The 22,027-nt window shown below is 39.2% G+C and overlaps 1 protein-coding gene across 1 annotated transcript; it reads right to left on the bottom strand.

The window, feature by feature from the left end:
• Positions 1–705: 705 nt before the first annotated feature.
• Positions 706–16,683, bottom strand: SULT6B1 (sulfotransferase family 6B member 1). The gene is made up of 7 exons (XM_069494873.1): positions 16,458–16,683; positions 15,374–15,486; positions 12,281–12,370; positions 9,050–9,176; positions 7,057–7,151; positions 3,349–3,505; positions 706–956 (listed from the first exon to the last, which is right to left on the bottom strand). The coding sequence occupies exons 1-7, from the start codon at positions 16,654–16,656 to the stop codon at positions 826–828; spliced, it is 912 nt and encodes a 303-aa protein (XP_069350974.1). The 5' UTR covers positions 16,657–16,683; the 3' UTR covers positions 706–825.
• Between the last annotated feature and the right edge of the window lie 5,344 nt (positions 16,684–22,027).

Below are 22,027 nucleotides of genomic sequence, written 5' to 3'. Positions count from 1 at the left end.
CCCATTCTTAATTGCACATAACGTAGTTTTACAGTGAAACTAGCTACAGTGTAAATAGTAAGGATTATTTAGAAGTTGAGAGGTGTCAAGTAGGTAGAAGGACTTTCTTTCTAGAACATTCTCTATCTTCTTTGTTAGTTCCACATGACTACTTGGAGCTCTGTTGTAGAAAAGCCTTTATGGTAGAATAACACAATCTCTTCTGTTTAGCATTGAATTAAAGATTCTATTAAGTAGAAATATAAAGTTCCTTGAGAGTGGAGCTTCCACAAGGCTCCTGCAGTGGCATACACAAAACAGATGAACAATGCATTTCTCTTAAATTAGAATAGAATTTATTCATCTTATTTTAGTGCAGAATTGGGATTAAATCTCCCCCAAGAGTAAGTTTGAGATAGCCACCACAAATGCTTTGATGCATAGTGAGAAAAAAGTTATTATAAGGAAAGTGCAGAAAAGAGTGCATCATTTGGAGGCCTGTCTCATCTACGCTCAAACACAGATCGAGGTATGTTTCTGATAGTATTAATAACTCCTTATGCTCTTATGTGAGCCCAGAGCATGAAAGAAGTTAAACCTACAGTATGATACATTAACAATAGTGTCCCTTTGGGGGCAGCTAAAATGCCCTTTCCTCGAAAAGTGAACAGACATATTTGTGCTCAAAAATTTCAGATGTTCTCATTATTAATAAATTTGTATTCTTTAGATTTAAGTATTATTTAATCATTATTACTTGATTTTTTGATTGAATTATCATTCCATATTTAAATTCTATTGTTATTAAAGAAAATAAAAAATCCAGGCCTCCTGAATTGACCAGAATCAACCCTGGCAGTATGATTCATACTTCAACTTTGCTCCGAGGGAAGTGCCTGCTAAGCTCTTTTCGAATTTTTCATCCATTTCCTGGTTCTGAGCTCCATTGAACAAATTTTTCCAATCACCAACTTCACCTACAACACAGAAGGAACAGCAGACCCAGGTACCTGTTAGATTATTTCTTCTTGATTTTTCCATTTTCAGTGCAATGTTTCCCTTTGCAATGTGAAAATGGACATATGAAAAAAAATTACATACTCTTAAAACTAATAGAATTTCTCTTGTAAAATTAACAATACCCATAGGGGCTCCCCCATCTGTGGTGTGGCAGGTGACATGCTTTCTTTATATCACTGGAGGGGGGGCGGGGCGGGGGCGCCTCACTCACAACCCTCTCCCAATACCTGGAACTTAAAATTCCACTTGTTTTTTTGAGATGGGGAAAATTCTACTTTTTGAGAGTGTTTTTTTTTTTCTCTCTCTCTCTCAAGTCTTTTAAATACTTTAAATACTTTTTGAAGAGTTAACATTTTATAGCAGGTTTGGGTTAAGACCTCACATACTGAAAATTTTGCAAAAAATATATATTTTTTGCCTGAGATTAAGATATGTTTTTCCTACTTGCTTTTAAAAGTAAAGGAAGTAGGCTGATCTGATGGTAGTGGGTTATCAGAATTTATTAAAAGTCACTAAAGTTGGCACACAAAGCCCCACTGCTAAATTTGACTAGAAAATAAAAAATAAAAAAATTAGCTGGGCATGGTGATGTGCGCCTATGTAGTCCCAGCTACTCAGGAGACCAAAGTGGGAGAATCACTTGAGGCCAAGAGTTCAAGACCAGCCTGAGAAAGAGTGAGATCACATCTCTACAAAACACAGAAAAATTAGCCAGGTGGTGGTCGTGTGCACCTGTAGTCCCTGCTACTCAGGAGGCTGAGGAAGGAGGATTGCTTAAGCCCAGAAGTTCCAGGCTGAAACGAACTATAATGGCACCACTTCCCTCCAGCCTGGGCGACAGAGTGAGACTCTGTTTAAAAAAAAAAAAAAAAACTTTTAAAAAGTAAAGGAAGTTACTTCATTCTGAAGAATCTTTTGATCGTTTGGGTTGAAGTCGTAAGTTCCATGTTGCATAGCCATTGAAATGAATGTTAATAAAGAGTTTAATTACATAAAGAAATGTTTATCATATATATTTTTTCTTCACTCAAATAGATGCTGACAGATTTTTTAATTTTTTTGTTTTTTAATGCTTATAATATAGTAAGGGAATGAAATAAAATACAAAACTATTTACAAATGTCATCAACCATATAAAACATCAGGGAATAAGGATGGAAGGAAATATGCCAAAAAGTTATATCTGCCTTTGGTGGGAGAGATTTGGACAATTTTAATGCTCTTTCATATTTTTCTGTGATTTATAAATTTTCTATAAGGAACATCATACATTTTTTAAATTATTACTTTATTTACTTTAGAATTTTTCTATTCTGAATAGTACTTGATTAACAATGTATAGAAAAGTTCCATTTCCCTCTCCTTAAAGCTATTAGAACAAGGCATAAAAATCAAGGTTAGTTAGGAATCAAATCGAAGTCAGACTTAGATTCAATGACAACCGAAAATTGACACCCCTGAGCTTTGATTCCCCCATTTGTAAAATTAAATATTTCATATTCTTTTTGTTATAAAATTTAAATCTAAAAGTGTTTAATACATGACAGATGCCTGATATTAGCTGTTGTCCTTGCTGTTATATGTGCTACCTCTAAATCTCATTATACTTTCAATATTTATGTAATAAAAAAAAACTAGCAATCATAAAGCTATATTATCAGAAAATCCCACAAGAATTTAGAATATCTTAATGAAATTTAGTAAAAATCCTGTGTCAGAGACAGCTAGTTGCCAATACTCATTTTCTTCTTCTTCCTAATTAACAAAAACCTGATTTGAATTGAGTAGTATGTGCCTAGCTTTAAAAAAAAAAAGTCACATTTCACAGCCACCACTGCAGGGAAGGAAAGGTAAGCAGCCACTGAGTGGGGCTTCCAGGAAAGCTCCTTAGAGGGGCCTCAGCCAGCCTGTATGATATGTCCCTTGCCCACTCCCTTTTCCTACCTGGAACTTGGAACTTGAACATAACGGTTGAGCTCCAGGTGCCATCTTGTCATCACAAGGTGACAAGCAGAAAAGTAGAAGGAACTTAGTACTCTAAAACTGCGGTCCCCTCCCGGACTGCTACTGGTCTGGGGCCTGTTAGGGACCGGGCCACAGAGCTCCGCCGTCCACCCCACCTCCCATCCGTGGAAAAACTGTCTGCCATGAAACCGGTCCCTGGTGCCAAAAAGGTTGAGGACCGCTACTCTAAAAGCTGCCAGTTCAGCTCTGGACTGCCTGTATTCAGACTTACCGAGAGAGAGAGAGAAATAAAACCCTGTCTTATTTAAGATAACTTTGTTGTGTGCAAAGTCGCTCCCTAACCGACTGTAGGGATGCGGTATCCCAGAAACGATGCAAACTTACCTTTGCGGAACAGGAATGGGCCGACCGCACCGTGTGTTTCCCGAGACGCGGCTCGCATTGCTGGGAAGGTGCTCTTGGCCGAGATAGCGTGAATCTGTTCCGCAGTTACAGAGAATCCCAAGAACTCAGCAATTTGATTTATTTCATCGGCGAGATTCTGAAAACAAAATTTTACAGGATCAATTTCTTTCTGTGGGAAGTGTGCCCTGAGCAAAAATAGGCTTTTTAGTCAAAGTGGAATTAATTATTAAGCCTAACTCCCTTGTTCATCTGCTTATCTCTGTCTTTAAACTTAGGGTACTTTGATATTCCTATGTAAATATTTGAGATATCTCATAAGATATTTTGTATCCATTATTCTTTGTAGTTTCAATGTATGACTCTCATTGAACTGCCAGACAATACTTTTTAGGACATAAATAATAAAGTATCATTAATTAGTAGGTTAGAATTGTATCTAGGATGATATTCATTGTATTAAAAAGTATCAGACTTGGCTGGGTCTGATGGCTGATGCCTGTAATCCCAGCATTTTGGGAGGCTGAGGTGGGAGGATGGCTTGAGGCCAGGAGTTTGAGGTTGCAGTGAGCTATGATTGTACCAGCCTGGGCAACAGAGAGACTCTGTCTCCAAAAAAAAAAAAAAAAGAAAGAAAGAAAAGAAAAGAAATTTTGTTTTATTAAAATTTAAAAGTAAAAAGTATCAGTCTAGACCAGCTGGGGAAAATTAATGTATTTTTATGTGCTCATTCATATTTTCTTCTCTTCTGAATTCTATTTGTAACAATGTTTAATTCCACCAAGAAAGTCTAATTTTTAGAATCATAAAAACTTGAAGGAATCCTGAAATTTATCTTATCTAACTACCCTTGTAAATCATGAACCACCCAACACTATGCCTGACCAATGGAAATTCATAAATCATCTAGAACAGTTTCTTAAACTGTATTCTACAAAACACTAGTTAGTACCCCCAAGATGGTTATAGACATTTCATGGGAAAAAAAGAGAGGGAAGGGTTGAGGTCAAATAAGCTTAGACTCCTTTGGGTTAAACAAAAGTGAGAATTTTTTTTTTATTATAGGACTTCTCAGAGTCTTTAACAGACCAATGCACAATGTGAATTGCCAAAACAGCAAGCTATATAATATAGCAGTTCATAAATCGATTTGAATAGGCAACCTCTCTCCAACCCCCAAGAAAGGATTATTAACATCTAGAGCGACACTGGTATTCCATGGAGCACAAGTTTCAGAAACATTATTCTAAACTGGAAGGAGAAAAGACTAAATTAGCATGTATCCTATAAACAGAAAGGGTAGATTAAATTCTACTTTCTTTTGATAAGAATGTCAAGGCAGACTGGTGTTAAAGACTCAATTAAGTTAAGGAGCATTTGACACACTCCCTTCTCTTTAACTTACTTTCTTCACTGTGGTCCCAGGACTCTGGTTTCCCTCCTACCTCACTAGCCAGTCTTCTCAGTCTCCTTGGCTGATTCCTCCTCTTTTCCCCAAACTCTTTACTTTGGAGGGCTCTAGGGCTCAGTTCTTGGTCACCTCCTCTTCTCTTATATACCTAGATTACATATACATGGATTGCATACCATGGCTTTAAAGGCCATCTATGTATAAATGATTCCCAAATTTTATCTACAAGCCCAGAACTCTCTCTGCATTCAAGACTTTTATACCCAACTACATACTTGGCCTCTGCATTTAGGATGACTCATAAACATCTCAAACTTAGTGTCCAAAACTAAGCCTCTGACCACCCCTACAATCCTGCTTCACCTGTTGCCATCTCCTACCCAATTAATGGCAATTCAGCCCCCTCAGTCGGTCAGGCCAATGATATTGGAGTCTCATTTGACTTCTCTCTTTCTCTCACCACCCTCCCCTCCATCCAAGCAGCAGCAAATCCTGTTGGCTCTTCCTTCAACATAGATCCAGAATTCAACCACTTCTCATCCCATATACTGCCCCTTTCTGGTCTGAGCCACCATCTCCCCTTGCCTGGACGGCGGCAGTGGTCTCCTCACAGGTCTCCCTGCGTTCTCTTTGCTGCAGCTCATGCTCACACACCAGCCAGAATAATCCTGTTAGAAACACATCGGCTCTGATCAACCTCTGCTCAAATCCTTCATTGGCTTCCCAGAGTGAAAGCCAGAGTCATTTCGGTGGCCCGCCACACCATTCCTCATACCCCATCCTGCCCGCTCCAGCCTGTCCTCGCTGCCCTGGGGTCTTTGCTCCAGCTGACTCCCTCTGCCTGGGATGCTCTTCCCTAGAACCTACTGGGCTCACTCCTTCACCTCCTTCATATCTCTGCTCAAATCACATCCGTTCAAGGAGGTCTCCCTAAACCACCTTATTTTACACGGGATTTGTCCAGCACTCTAATCTCCCACCCTCTGGCCTTTCCAATTTTCCTTATTCAGCTATGGTGTTTCTTTTTCTCGTATACCGCGTACATTTTAAAATTTATTGTATTTATTATTATTTATCATTCTGTCTCCCCTGTAATCTTCTCCAGGGCGGGGAACATTATCTGGTCTGTTCATTGACATCTCACCAGGGCCTGAAACAATGCTGAGTGATCACTCCCTAGATGTTTGTTAAGTGAATAAACAATTGTTTAAAAATAATATTAACTAGAAAAATAGATTCAAAACCAAATGCATGTTCCATGTTGTTTTATTCTTTTTTTTTTTTTTTTTTTTGAGACAGGGTCTTGCTCTGTTGCCCCTGGGCTAGAGTGCAGCAGTGTCATCATAGCTCACTGCAACCTTGATGTTTCTTTGATTACTAGTTTGGACTAGTCATCATAAAGGGAAAATAAAGCATTACTGTAATTAATAGTAATAAGTTCCTAAGCATTATTTTATTTCTGTTAAATAAACAACCTAAGGATTTATGTATGTTTTTTTCTTTCTAATACTATACCTGGAATTTTTTTCTTTGAGATAGGGTTTCTTTTTTTTTTTTTGAGACAGTCTCGCTCTGATGCCCAGGCGAGAGTGCCGTGGCATCAGCCTAGCTCACAGCAACCTCAAACTCCTGGGCTTAAGCAATCCTTGTGCCTCAGCCTCTGGAGTAGCTGGGACTACAGGCATGCGCCACCATGCCCGGCTAATTTTTTCTTTATATATTTTTAGCTGTCCAGATAATTTCTTTCTATTTTTAGTAGAGACGGTGTCTCGCTCTTGCTCAGGCTGGTCTCAAACTCCTGACCTTGAGCGATCCTCCCACCTCGGCCTCCCAGAGTGTTAGGATTACAGGCGTGAGCCACCGCACCCGGCTGAGATAGGGTTTCGTTCTGTTGCCCAGGCTAGAGTGCAGTGGGTGTCATCATAGCTCACTGCAACCTCAAACTCCTGGGCTGAAGCCATCTTCCTGTTTCAGCCTCTGGAGTAGCTGGGATTACAGGTGTGCACTACCATACCTGACTGATTTTTAAAATTTTTTGTTAGAGAGGGAGTCTTGATATTGACCAGGCTGGTCTTGAAGTCCTGGCCTCAAGCAATACTCCTGTTGTCTCAGCCTCCCAATGTGCTAAGATTACAGGCCTGAGTCACTATGCTCTGCCTTGGAATATTTTTTTTTACTGAATACCATATATGTTCATACAATCAGACATTATAAGTAAGTGCTCTATGTTGTAGTTTATAATAAATCTTGTTCTAGAATATCAACAACCATAGTCTCACCTCTTTCAGGTCTTCATATAATATGAATTTAACATTTTCATCATCAAGATGTTTGTTCCAATTAATTGCAAAATCAAAATAGCTTCCCCAAGAAACTAAAAACACAGGGGAAAAAAACTTCTTAAGGAATTTTCAATAACAGGTTAAAATAATAGATGATTAATTTTCTCCAAAAGATAAACCATACGTATGTGTATATGCTCAGCGAGACATGTATATAAGTTATTACAAATCCCTGACCCCAAAGAGCTGGTATAAACCAGTCCAATTGTCCTATTTCTATCCATTTTCTTATCTTCTTGAACATTTTTCATAAGTAACATAAAAAGCAAGTTGTAAAAATGATTTGATAAAAACTATAAGACATTCATGAATATTACAGTGAATAAAATAATTCAGAAATAGTAACTGGTACATGAAAACTGACAGAGATAATGCCAGAAAAACCAGCAGTGCCCAATAAAATGTAATGCAAGCCATATATGTAATTTAAAAAAGTGAAAAGAAACAGGTGCAATTAACTTTAATGTTTTACTTTATTTAACCCAATATATCCAAAAATATCATTTCAACATCTTACCAACAAAAAATTGTCAATGAAACATTACACGTTATTTTTTATATTCTAAGTCTTCAAAAGCCAGTAGGTATTTTATGTCTACAGAGAATTTCACTCGGATGTTAAATGTTTATTGAAAATACTTGATGTGTATTTATTTAGGTTTCATAAAACTTACAGTTGAAAAAGTATATTCACACACCGAACTTATTACAAACGTACTTAAAAGTTTTCCAATAACTGAAATGAGTATCCATCTTTATATTTAAATTAATTAAAATTTAAAAAAAATAAAAATTCAGCTGCACTAGTCACATTTCAAGTACTCAGTTGCCACATGTGGCTGGTGGCTACCACATTGGACAGTACAGATCTAGACATTGATTAGCTTTGCTGTTTACTGGCTGTGTGACTTTGAGCAACTCCCTAAAACCCTCTGTACCTTAGTTTTCCTCATCTGTAAACTGGGGTATCATTGGGTTTAAGTGAATTAACACATGTCAAAGGCTTAAAACAGTGCCTGATTTTAGGTGCTCTTACAATAAAAAAGAAGTAACTATGTGACACGATGGACATGTTGATTTGCTCAATTTTATTATACTTCACTATGTATATGGCAAAACATCATGTTGTACACCTTAAAGATATACAATAAAAAATAAATAAATTGTTTAACAAAGTAGTCCTCTTAGAGTGAACTGACTACAGCTTCTCCTCTAGGGTCATCTGGCAGAATTCTTCTCTCCACTGTACTGTAAAGACTCAAAGAGCCACTAACAAAAGGAAGCATTGGTCTCTGGCCACTTACAAGCAGTGGGAACATTGGCAAGTGAGTTAACTCTTTTGATTAGTTTCCTCATCTGTACAATGGGACAAATACTGCCTTGCTCGTGGTTTGTTATGAGTCTTAAATGAAATCATGTATATACAACACTTGCTTTAGTACTTTGGGCATTAGGAGACACTTATAAAATTGTATATATCAATAACCAGAGATAAAATATCAACATGATCTAAAAAAACCTTATTTCCTTTCTGGAAAACAAATGTCTTAGGTGTAGTTCTTCAGTGTCATGGTTTTTTATCTTTCTTGGTGTTTATCATTATGCTATACAGTGACTTAAGAGAAATTAACTACAAATGCTTTTCTACATGACTCTTTGTTAAAGGTCCCTTTGTCCCATGTCTATTCTATGGCCACTCAATACTCATAGTCAGCATATGAATTGCCCAAATTATTCTTAAAAACAGTAATGCATTTTAATTGTTTGATGCACAGAACTAGTGATGCTATAAAACTTCACTTAAATGCAACTTTTTGGTCCCTAGACCTCCCTAAATCTTACTTCTTTCTTTACCTTAAAACAATTTGAATTTTCATATTTATATAGTCAAGTGTTGAAGTAACAAGAATTCTTTTACCAACAGTCATACCTTGTCCTTTCATGAACTGTCTGAAGAATTCATCCCAAGAGCCATAGCTTGGAATATCAGGGACATTGTTGTGGAAATGGAAAAAAGACACTGCCGTATCTTTAGGGTTTCGAAATATCACCAATATCTAGGGAGCAAAAAATAAGTTTAATTTATTTAAGTCTATGTTTTGAACTTTAGGAAAAGTTCAAAAGTAAACAATATCATTGTGTCTACTTGTATATTACAAAATCGTGTTAATATATAGGGAAAGAATGACAGTAAGAAATTGAGGAATAGGAAGTGGCTGATGGTGAAGGCTGGGGAGAGGGGAGAAACAAGGAAGAAAGAAAACATTGATGTTGTAGCAGAGGACTTTTGCTAATGAGTTTAGACAATTAAAAGGCATGAATAGAAAATGTGAAAAAGAAAAAAGAGCAAGCTCACTAGAATAGTCACAAGAGTATGATCCGAAAGCTAAAACCCCCAAATAAAATAAAAATTGCAAAATAATGTTAAGAACAACAAAAATAATGTTTAGAATTGGTGGGAGAAGATCAAAGAATGGCAAGGCCCACTCTCTGGGGCCTGAGGTATGATGCATATGGAACCTCAGAATTCCTATGTTATGTGTGTTTTGTCTGATGAGGAAAGTGTTCTTTTGGATGAAAAGTGTGAATTCACCGTTGTAAAGAGTAAAAACTGAAACCCAAAAGAACCAAAAGACGCCAGGACGGTGCATGGCTGCTCCAAGTGACTTCATGTGTTCTGGCCGGATGCTTTCCATTTCAAGAACTGAGGAACTGGAGGACACATTATTGAGCATGTTCGAGAACTCTGAGGAACCTGAGATAATGCGCAAGAGGTCAGATAACTAGAGATAGTAAGAAGTCATTTCATTTTCAGAAAAGGGGAAGATGTGGATTTTGCAAAGTACAGATTCTGACCCCATTTGGGAGAAATTTCTAGAACTGGCAAAAAACAAGATTTAGGGCCACACAAAAGAGGAAGCAAGGAAGGTAACCAGCAGGGGGCAACATGGATCCTCTAAGAGCAAGTGGCTGCCAATTCCTGGATTCTTTGGACATGGTTTTTAGATTAGTAGATGGAGTAGCTTATGATTTCTTCTGCAAAAAAATGGAAGAATGGAAGCCGGAAGTAGGAGCAATAAGGCATATAAAACTGGGTGATCATATGTAAAGGAGGCTAAATAAACAACTAAAAACCTGCCTGGAGGTTTTTAATAAGTTTTTCCACTGTCCTGACTGGGCCATGGTTAACAACTTAATGATTGATTTAGTGAAGATATAGAAGCTATATTTATCAAATTTGTAGATGACACAGAATTGGTAGGGAATCTGGATCTCAAAATACCTTGTCAATCTAAAGCAATGAACTAAGACAGGTTAAAATTAAATAGAGACAAATGGGCTCTTACGCTTAGATCTGTCTTATGCTCAGATCTAAAATTCACCCCTGCCCTCAATCCAAATATGACAGATTCTTGTCATCCAAGGGTTTTATATTTCAGGCTTTAACTACCACTTATTAGTCTCTTTGGCTTCATAGGAATTTATAATTTCACAAAGACAGAAATTTAAATTGTGAGGGCCAGTTGGCTGGAGTGTGGGCAAATTGCCAGCATCAACTCTTACCCCTCTGTGGCTCTTTTCTTGTCCTTTATTCTTGTGAAAGTGAAACTCTGTTCAAAAGCCTGCGCGCCCCCAAATCCAAATGCTTTATAAATTATTTCAGCTCTGTTTCTTATAGAATCATTCAGAGGGCAAAAAAAATGAGTCACCTGGATTTGTGATTATGTTAACTGCATTAAACAGGGGAAATTATGTGTTAAAGTGGTATTTCCGATTTTGTAGATCCTCAGAATAAGGAAAAACTGTTTAACAGAGCTGTTCAAACCTGGCTCAGGGGATAGAGGAGTTTTCGTCTATCATGGTCCAGACAGCCACTTAGTGGAATTCCAACACCCAGTGAGAATTAGTGCAGACAACCTTTAAGGCATTTTCCAGTTCTAAGCTCCTGGGACTCTGGTACCTGGTCACAAGGCTGCTCATTTTAAGCCTCTCCACTTCCTTAATGTTTTCCTTCCCACTCTTCCTCCTCCTTCCTTTCCCCTCCTACCTCTGACCAGTATAGTTATCTTAACTGTTTTCCTCCTTTGCCTTTCTTTGCTATTACTTCACTATTTTCCCATTCCTCTTTGTGGTATTCAAGAATTTAAATCTTGATTTTAATTAATTCTAATCCTTCCCTTCTGTGACCAAAAAAAGAAAAAAAAAAAGTCACCAAAAAATAAATGAAGGGGAGATCAGTTGACAGGAAACAAAAGGGGTTGGGTAAAAACTAGTGATTACAACAAATATATCCATACCAGTTAATGAAACAAGGTTTTTAAACAAATGATGAAAGTAGCCAGAGTGCCTGTAGCTGTGTATGCATGACATGAAGTTTATCGTTATATGTGAAATCCAGGAATAAAGTAGTTTTAGACCTCAGGTAAATAGCGCTCACCAGAAAGAACCAAAGGAACAGTTTTTGCTCATTTTACTAGGTTGTATTCTTTTGTTAAAAACTGTAAATATTCAGGCCGGGCGCGGTGGCTCACGCCTGTAATCCTAGCACTCTGGGAGGCCGAGGTGGGCGGATCGTTTGAGCTCAGGAGTTCGAGACCAGCCTGAGCAAGAGCGAGACCCCATCTCTACTAAAAATAGAAAGAAATTATATGGACAGCTAAAAATATATATAGAAAAAATTAGCCGGGCATGGTGGTGCATGCCTGTAGTCCCAGCTACTCGGGAGGCTGAGACAGGAGGATCCCTTGAGCTCAGGAGTTTGAGGTTGCTGTGAGCTAGGCAGATGCCACGGCACTCACTCTAGCCTGGGCAACAGAGTGAGACTCTGTCTCAAAAAAAAAAAAAAACAAAAAAAAAACAACTGTAAATATTCCAGTGGGATTTTGAAATTTATGCACTATAAAACAGATTATAATGTATGTTTTATATATTTATATAGTATATGTTTTATTCTATGCCTATGTTTTACATCCTAAAATGCATTTGACTTGAATGCAACTATAGCACATGTATCTGAAGAAACAACAAAAAAAGAAATCCTAAATCTCATACTTCATTTATTAAAATCCTATGATGAGGAGCAAACTCATCGTATATCTCAAAGGCCAATATCTATACACAAAAATCTCAATTTGAAATACCAGTAGGAAGGGACACTCACCTTGGCTTTATTCTTGAAGATGGACTCAGGTAATTTGTCATAATGCAGGTGAGTTGCCAAAATCCTTGGCGATGGAAATTCTTTCATTCTCTTAAAAATATATATGAAAAGGTGAAAGTATGTGTATTTGTGTTTAGTGAATCACTCCTAAGTTTGGTATCTAAATGGTAGTTTCAAGCACTATCACTATGTCTTCACCTCCAATTTTTCTTTATTTTCTTACTTTGTGGGGATGAGGAATGAAGACACATAAATAAACAATTAAAATCTTCTTCTTGAACTTCCTTGTTGTATCCTGCCTACTATTTCCCAATCTTTTTTGTTGTTAAAAAAAATTACCTTTACCTACAATCATATCAAGTCCATTTTGTTCAAGACAGTTCATAATCTGCAATCCCCTCTTAATTTGGGTCTCTTCTATATTCAGGGTCTTTACCAGCAATATTCAAGTCTCAATTCCTGCAAATCCATTTTTAAAATCTAGATCTTTTTTTGTTTAACCAACGAAAACTCCATGCAATAAAATATCCCAACAGAGCCTGAAAGTCCATAGAGTCTCTTAAAATGTCTGAGAAATATTTCATGAGAGAAATTCTTGCCTGTATGAGAACTATAAGGTGACTGAGTCTTTTTCTGTAATCTATTTCTACCAATAATTTTGAAAATGAATATATCTATTCAATTTACTAGGGTTAAGGATTTTAACTTAAAAATTAGGTCTTAATGACTTCAGGTTTTCAGTTCCACATTTTTAGAGGTCACTCACTGCTTGGTCACAGCTACAGTATACATACTCATTGCAAGGGATATAATGATATTCAGACATTTAGCGTCAAATGCTCTGTAAAAACTCGGTGGGGATCCCAACTGAAGGAAAAGTGCAAAAAAAATGAGATTTTAAAAATAAAAAAAAATTAAAACAATGATATGGGCCCAAGTGGTGATGAGTAGTGATAATATCTGATATACATCAAATTGTACTTTTTAGCATTTAAAGTACTTTTACATTCATTCACAGCAATCCTCTCAGGTAGATATTGTAACCCTCATTTTAAAGATTAAGAACAGGCTTTGAGGTATTAAGTGCTTTTTGCAAAATTGCACAGGTGGTAATTTTCAGATTAAGTAATAGAGCGCTGTTTCTATTAAACTGCATGGCCAAAAGCCACATACAGACCCATGAGAAATGATAAAGTTACTAAAAGGATTAGGGGAAAATGGAAGCTAACTGTAACAAAATAAGATAAATATACTATGTTCATGAAAATGTGTAACACAGCCAAACTGTAAGCGATGTAAAGACTAGATATAGATACATTTTGCTTAAGGAAAAATATGTATCTTAGAAAATTTTTTGTAAGGTGAATAACTGTTAAGCAGAGCTCATCTCATTGATTGCCATTTAAAAATAAAAGGCACATTGTATAAGCAAGTTATCTTTGGCGGGGTGCGGTGGCTCATGCCTATAGTCCCAGCTACTTGGGCGGCTGAAACAGGAGGATCATTTGAGCCCATAAGTTTGAGGTTGCAGTGAGCTGTGATGAGGCACTGCACTCTAGCCCCAGCAACAGAGAGACAGAGACCCTGTCTCAAAAAAAAAATCCTATAAATAATGTAAAAACTTACAAGTTAATATACCAAACCCTATTTTAATCATAAGGGACACCTGTTTATCTCAGGTGACCAGGAACAACACAGGCAAGTTCAATAAGAAAATTATATTGGCAAGGTGACCTGTATAAAAACTTGTTATATTGGGACCTGTGACTCACAATATAACAAGTTCTTAAGAGAGAAGTTGGAAAGCTGGACCAATTTCTAAAGCCTTAGAAAAGCTGGCGTCATTTCTACAGGTAATGTTAAACACTCTCATTATGCAAAGGCCTGGATGGGAGAAGTCAATGGGGCTTTTCATTAGTTCCTCCATTCTTACCTAGGAAAATGCTTCTTAAAGCCCCGGTCCACCTATGCTGCCTGTGTTCCTGGACCTGTCCTGACTGAGCCTTCAGCAGGCATGCTTTCATACAGGTAACCCTCGCAGGTCTGAGACCAGTGGCCCTGATGTGGCTGCTAGCCTGTCTGATGCTTCTTGGGGTTCCTTTGCTGCCACCCAGATCCAGGATTCAGCACTTACCTCCCCACCCCTCACCCCCCAAGTCCCTGAACACCTATCGCATTTACAATGTATGTTTCTGCTGCTTTGGCCAAATCCATAGAAATGGGCTTCCTTCCACCCGATTTCCAAGTTTGTATTTGTCATCATGCTAAGTGTCTCAGGCACTTTCCAGAAGTTGTTCTGTAAGTCCCAATCCAGTAGCTTTATTCTTAGTAACTGGGTTCTGCCTGCCCATTGGGAGTCTTAGCGGCAAACACTTCAGAGAGCTTTACTGAGACTGTGGTTCCCCCTGAATACAGCCTTCCCTTCCCAACTGCATTCTGGGTGTTTAGGGGTGGAGAGGGGGTGGTCCTCCTGCCCCTGTTCTGTCCACGCACTGAGTTCCGGGGGCAGATCCTTCTCCCACTCTTTTCTTGCCTTCCCTGGGCAGGGAGCAGAGCATCCTGTCTCACACTCAAGCCACAGTTAGGTACTGTGGGAAGGTGAGCAATGACAGGTAGGGTGACCTGTTATTACCTGCACACACGTCAGTGATTTACTCTCTCAGCTGCTGCTTGATCTTTTCTCATCCCTCACACACACCCCAGAGTCATAATCGAGACAGGGAAATCAAAAGTAATGTCTTAGTAGCAAAAGATGGGATTCCTGCTAGCATCTTGCCCATGTCTGTGTCTTCAGAAACTTAGGCTTTTTTTGGTTTCAGTTCATTCCCTGAGGCTTCTCAACTTACCTTTCCCTCTACTTAAAAAAAAAGTCTGGCTATATAGTGTAGTCACTAAGAGCTCAAATACAAAAGTTTGGGTTCGAATCTTAGCTCTACCATTTATTCACCCCTTGACCCTGGGCAAGTCTCAACAGTTTTATCTTTTGTAAAATAGTGATAAAGTCATTTTGCCATAAAAGGATACCTGCAAAGTGCTGAGGATATGGTAAACACATAATAAATTGCTGTAAGTTTAAAGGCTGTTGGTACTAACCTGATATTTTCCTGAGTCCCCACATTCAAGAACTGGGAATTCTGGATATTCATACTTTTTTTTAGAAACAGCAAATATTAATTCACGGACGATGTGGAGAATCCAATTTGAACCTATAAGAAAAATCAAAGAATAAAAGCTCATTAAGGAGTCTTGATATAACAGAGAGATGTTACTTTAGCACATATGTGATAAAAATTAAAATCTACAACCATTCCCTGATGTGTATATTTCATTTTCTGTGTTTGAAATAACCTGGGCTATGGAAAGAAAATTTGGTGGAAAACAGCATTTACTTATGTGAGTATAAAATTCAACTTATCTTATTTGTCAGATGTCTTCTTTAACAAGAGACTGTGCTTCTTTTTGAATCTAGAATATGTTCCTTATAGAGCAATATTATACTATAGAAATGGTTGTTTATTATATCATATATTATGTTACCTCAAATTAATAAGTATTTTCTACAGGCGTGTAGAATTTTGATTTTATAAAAACTCAGCAACAGTTAAAAAGAAAAGTATTAAATGAGGTTGGCTTTAATAAACAACAGGGGAAAGAATCAAAAGTGGCTGACATAAAGTAAGATGATTTAGATTTTTCATGTCTGGTCCTCCCCTGATGAAAGACCTTTGTAAAAATGATTTGAGAAACTGGAGGATTGATGTTTGAGGCTGAAAAATAATCTATTGCATGGAAATCATCATATAAATTATAAGAGCCACCATGCTTTTGACTTCAGTCAAAAATTAAGATGAAAATCTCTGCTACAGTCAGTGCTCGATGTCGGCAGGACTATCCGGAGTTCATCTTCCTCCCAGTCCCATCATCTGACCCCTTCCACCATCTCTCCTCCATCCTGGCCTTTCACAGGACCTCTTCCCTGAGACACTGGGGTTTTAAAATCCAGCAGTTCTGGTTATTGATTTCAGAAGCTATGTGCCTAACCATGGTGGCCGCCCTCCTCACTGCTGTCCAGCCAGCTTCCAGCAGAGATGAACTGCCTTCATCCCACCTGTCTCACACCCCTCCCCAGCCTACCCACTACGAGAAAGGCACTCGTGGGAAATGATTTGTTATTTACCACACTTTGGATAAGATGCGAGCACAATGTCATCGTGTCTGGCTTCAAAGGCGTCCAGGGCTTGGAAAGTTTCGGAGGTGCACATGGTGACTGGGTAAGGAATCCCCTGGTAGGTGAAAAATAAGCGAGAGAGTGCAGTTTCTTTTGATTTTTCTAAAGCGTCATCAATGAACTCAATAAATTTGGACTTATCAGCCATGGCGCCTTCCTGCTAATGAACCTGCTCCACGGTTGTCCAGAGGCAGTGATTGCTTTTAATGGCTGGAATAAAGGGCTCCTCCCATTCATATGAAAAAGGAATCATTTAATTCCCATCCACTCCTCCCCTGCTTTTGCATATCCTCCTCTGACAAAAGGTAAACCACAGGTGCAAAATAGGCTGAGGATCAGGGACTCTTACCCCAAGGGTTGATCACATTACCATTTAGGCAACCCACCCAATGAGAGGAGAATGGAATTTCCTAACAGAAGAAAATAGATATTAAATACCTAACAAAGAGGCATTTAGTTGAATCAGGCATACAATTTTCTTATCAGCAATTCATAGAATGAAACCTCACTTCTCTCCTTGGCTGACAGTTTTCCACACTCATCCTTCATGGTGTGACAAGAAAACAATGGGATTGTGAAGAAGTTTGGTGGGGTGGAAAAGACCCCAGATTTGGGGACAGTCCTGGGCACCAGGCTCAGATCTGTCATTTACCGGCTCAATAGATTTAAAATCCAAAAACCTGAGTTTGAATCTTGGTTCTACTGTTTATCAGTTGTGTTAGTCTGAGCTGATAACAATGTACCTCCAAAAGTTTATGTAAAATGGAGATAGTGATAGCTGCTCTTCTTTACTTATTAAACAATACAGTTGTGTGGTTCATGGAAGGGAACGACTTTGTAAAGAGGAACATACAATGCAATGGTGTCTCCAGTCCTCTGAGCTCAGTTCCCCGCTGGTCAAAGTCTCCAGAATGAGATGCCCACTCCCTAGGGTAGAGTCTTTCCCAAGTAGCCACTCTGCCTTTTTCCTTTGGGTGAGTTGGCCTATAATTCCCACCTCCCTTGCAGCTTGTTTTGGCCCTAGGGTTAGTGGGAAGTGAGCAGAAGTGATATGTGCAACAACTCCGTGATATCCTTAACACAGGGAGTTGATGGCTCTCCAGTCTTCAATATCTCCTTTCCTACACCTGGACGGTAGACATAGTGCTGGCGCCCCAGACTTGCTAATTCAGAGGAAAACAGCACTCCAGGGGATGGTAGAGCAAGACGACAGACGAAACCTGGCTCACAGGACAACCTCAGGAAACAGAGTCACCTCTCCACGCCCCACGCTGTATACCAACCCTCCTTTCTAACCGTGTGTGAAAGAATACAGTTGTTTATCTTGTTTGAACCACTAAATTGTGAAGAGTCTCTTTGTTACAGCTGTTCAGCCTATATCTTATCTAGAACATTTCTGGGTTAAAAGTTACTCTTTGGCCTCTTGTTAAGTCAAATTTCCATAAAATATACTGTACGTTTCTTCTTTTCTCTCCCATTCTCTTCTCTACATCATTCTCCTTGTCCTGCTTCCATTTTTCTCTCTAACCCTAAGAAGATAGTTTTTTTTTTTTTTACTTTATTTACCTTTCTCTAAACCAATGCTAACCAGTTAAGAAGTTAACCCCTAGTCATGCATAATTATCTAGCTGTATAGTCATTTATATATCAGTTAAAATAATAGCTGACATTATTGAACACTACTAGCATATACCACATCTCCTGCCAAACTGCTAAGATGACAGAGATGATTTAATATAACTTCATAAAAGCCCTATGAAATGAGTATTACTTTATGATCATTTTATAGTTATGGTAATTGAGGCTTACAGGGGCTAAGTGACTTCCTGAGGTTGCAGAGTCGGCCTGTGGAGGAGCTGGGATTGGAAGGCAGGCGGTAGAGCTCAGTCCAGGCTAAAAAACAGAGTGAGACTTCAGAGGTCATGGATTTTGTGTTCTTTGGTGCTACTTTATTTGCTATAAGAAACAAGGCCATGGGAATTTTCACTGGGAAAAAAAAATCTTACCTTCTAAGAAGAGAGATTTTTTACGACTACGAGGGAAATAAATTTCCTGGTCTCTAGGCATTTTATTTAATAACAGCATTTTGGGACAAACACTATTTCAATGTATAGATTGATTATAAGATGCATTCCAGTTTCAGCAATGTAGGCGTATGAGGAAATTTTGTATGTCAACAGAAAGTATCTTACTGAGGCAGGCGGTGGATGTGAAAGACTAGTTTTGTTTTTTGTTTTTTTGTTCTTTTTTTATAGAGTCTCACTCTGCCACCCAGGCTAGAGTGCAGTGGTGTCATCATAGCTCACTGCAACCTTGAACTCCTGGGCTTGAGCAATCCTCCTGTCTCAGCCTCCCAAGTAGCTGGGACTATGGGCATGCGCCACTACACTCAGCTAATTTTTAAATTTTTGTAGAGATGGGGGTCTTGCTGTGTTGCCCAGGCTGGTCTTGAACTCCTGGCCCCAAGGGATCCTCCCTGCCTCGGCCTCCCAATAAGCTGATATTACAGGTGTGAGCCACCACATCTGGCCAAGAGTAGCTTTTTATTTCTATTTTACAGAGGGGAAAAAAACTGACCAGAGAGGGTTCTGAGCTAGGGAAGAGGTATCTGGTATTGGTTATATTTGTGAATATTTATTAAAAAAAAACCAGTTTGCGAAAGGTAAAGTCAGAATATATGAGTATCTCAATATTTTTGTATTTCCATACACCACTCCCATTTGAAAGCCTTATTAACTTACATAATGAGGGAATGACCTTCACTATAGTTGGGAAGGTGTATTTAAGAATCTCCCTCCCAGAAACAGAAGAGTAGGACTTGACTCCCTGCCAATCGGCTTAGTGAGATTATCCCTCACATTATAAAGAGTCTCTGTTTCCCTTGGGTAAGGTGGAATTTACAACATTAATCCAAACTAGTTGTTTACTAGCTTCTTGGGAGGAAAACATTTAAAAAGACAATGGGCTGGGTCCTGTTCTGACACTAATGCCTGTAATTCCAGGATTTGGAGGGCTCTTTGGGATTGGTAATGTGAGCTCTGATTCTTCTTAGTCTCCCGAGGCTTAAGTCAACCTGTTAACCTTACAATTTGACATACTCAACTCTTAATTGTCTGGCATGCATGGTAAAGGGAAACAGCATGAATAATCCCAAAATAACCTCTATGGTATGGTACATTTGCACATCGTGCCTATGAGTGCAGGCGGTCACATGTTATGTGAAGCCCCAGCTTCCCGTTCAGCTCCTACACCTTCCCCACGATGGGGATAAATGGCTGCAGCCCTCTTAGACTTCGCCAGCTGTGGCCTGGCTCATGCCCTGGAAGCAGCTGCAAGGGAGGCTTATTCAAAGTTCCTTCCCTTGGCATTAAGGAAATCAGTCACGCTTACCTTATTTTCTTTTCCTTTTCTAGGCTAGGGACTTATACTCTAGAAAAGGAAAAGAGGGAGAGAGAGAGAGAGAGAAAACATGAAGGAAGAAAATGTCTAGGGTGATCGAAATCAAGCTGGATCAGTAAAGCAGGGGGTCAAGTGGCACAGGGCTCCTGTGAGCCGACTGGCCCCAGGATGGTTTTGAGAGCAGGTGAGTCAGCTCCTCCTGCGCTATTTTCCTTCCCACGTAGCAGGGCCCCTCGGGGTGAAGCTGTGCCTTTTCTTTTACTTAGCAAGAGATGTGTGACTTCCCAGTGTAGTTAAGGATTAAAATTTACCTTGGAATCTGTGGAGGGGAATTTAGCAAGGCCTTTTGTTCAGATTCTTCTCTGTGTCCTCAGAGATAAGAATGGTCCTTTCCTCCAGGTACAGGGAAGGTATCTCTTGAATGAGGGTCTTAGGACCTGCTGTAGAGGAAGGTCAGAAAATCCTCCCCAGGTTTTACGACCTGCTTCAGGGAGAAGGGCAGGGTAGGGGGGAAGGAAAGAGTGACCTTCCTTCTTCTGCTGTTTTCTCAAGTGCCAAGGTGCTATATTTTGGGGTGGTGTGTCCTGAACCCCATCGCCTCCTAAACTGGGGGTCATGGAGGATCACTTCATTACAGTGCCGGTTACAGTGCCTGGCAGCTGGGACATCAGGGGTCTCACCCTCCCCACACTGTCCCTGCTTCAGGGACAGAGCCCATGACTCTACACTGTCCCGTGTCCTGTGGTTTTCTGCAGGGAAGGCTCAGCCATCCCCAAGATCTTGGCCCCTGTTGTGCAGTAAGATGCCCTTTAGCGTCTAGCAGCAATGGCTCATCAGAGACTAATCTCCACTGCCTCACGTCAGGCAAGTGAAAGAGCTTCACCTTGAAGATCGCTGACAGGTTGACTAGCTGCCCTTTCTTTGAGGTGAACATGGAAGAATGGACAGCAAACTTTTACATTTTTGTTAATGTGGAGAGCCTTTGTACCTATGGCCACTACAGAAGACTGGGACCAGGAATGCACTGCCCCCAAAGGACCCTTGGTAAGAGTTTCCACTGGAGTCCACACTTTTCCTGCCCCAAGCCTTGTGGCCAAAGGTGCCTTGACTCAAAACGTGTTTGTGAAATCTATGGTGGGGCCCCAGATGTGTAAGAAATACTAACATACATGAAGATGTCAAGTTTTGTGCAATACTGGGAAATTTCCTTTCCAATTAACCACCTATCCTTACTTTATGTATACTCTCTGGCAGAAATGATCACATTTCTAGACAATTATTTCAGTTTTTGTTATCAATATTTTTACAGTTTTTTTTTTTTCTTTTCTTTTCTCAGTCTGAACCATCCCAGTGACCTTTTCATCTTGTTTTGTCATGGTGGTCATTTGAACACTGATGATCTGGTATTTCAAACTAATGTAAGTAGAGACTTGCTACAGTCTGAACGTTTGTGTCCTCCCAAAATTCATGTATCAAATTCATGTATTAGGAGGTGATTAGGTCATGAGTGAGGGTCCTCATGAATGAGAGTAATGCCTGTATAAAAGAGACCCTAGAGAGACCCCTGCCTCTTCCGCTATGTGAGGACATAGTGAGAAGGCACCATTTCAGAAACCCGAAAGTTGGCCTGAACCAGACACCAAATCTGCTTGTGCCCTGTTTTTGGACTTCCTCTCTTTCAGAACTGTGAGAGATAAATTTCTGTGGATTATAAGCCACCAGTTTATGGCATTTTGTTATAGCAGCCCGAGCAGACTAGGACAGGCCTGGAAGCTTGAGTCATAGAATAGTGTCTTAACTGATATTTAACAAAATGTTTAATGGAAGTCATGGGGGTTGCTTTTAATATCAAAAGTATTTATTATGGGTGAATCTTTGAATGGGAATAAATTTTAAAGATTGTGGATGTTCTGCTCTTCCCCCCTTCTCACTGCTGCACTTGACTAGTCTTAACAACAACAACAAAAGATTGTGGGTGTCCGGGTGTCCCAGTTGGATGGAAAGGGGAGCCTCAATGGTGTAGGCAATGCCTGGGGTTAGAATTCTGAAAAGTTTTGAGAAAAACTTTTGCTGTTATGACAGCAAAAACAATAAAGACAAAATAAAAAGCAACATGGTGC

This window comes from Eulemur rufifrons, chromosome 19, assembly GCF_041146395.1.
Source record: "Eulemur rufifrons isolate Redbay chromosome 19, OSU_ERuf_1, whole genome shotgun sequence".
NCBI classification, from domain to species: Eukaryota; Metazoa; Chordata; class Mammalia; order Primates; family Lemuridae; genus Eulemur; species Eulemur rufifrons.
Note: the sequence above shows the minus strand (reverse complement) of the source record. Positions and strands in the feature narration are given on the sequence as shown.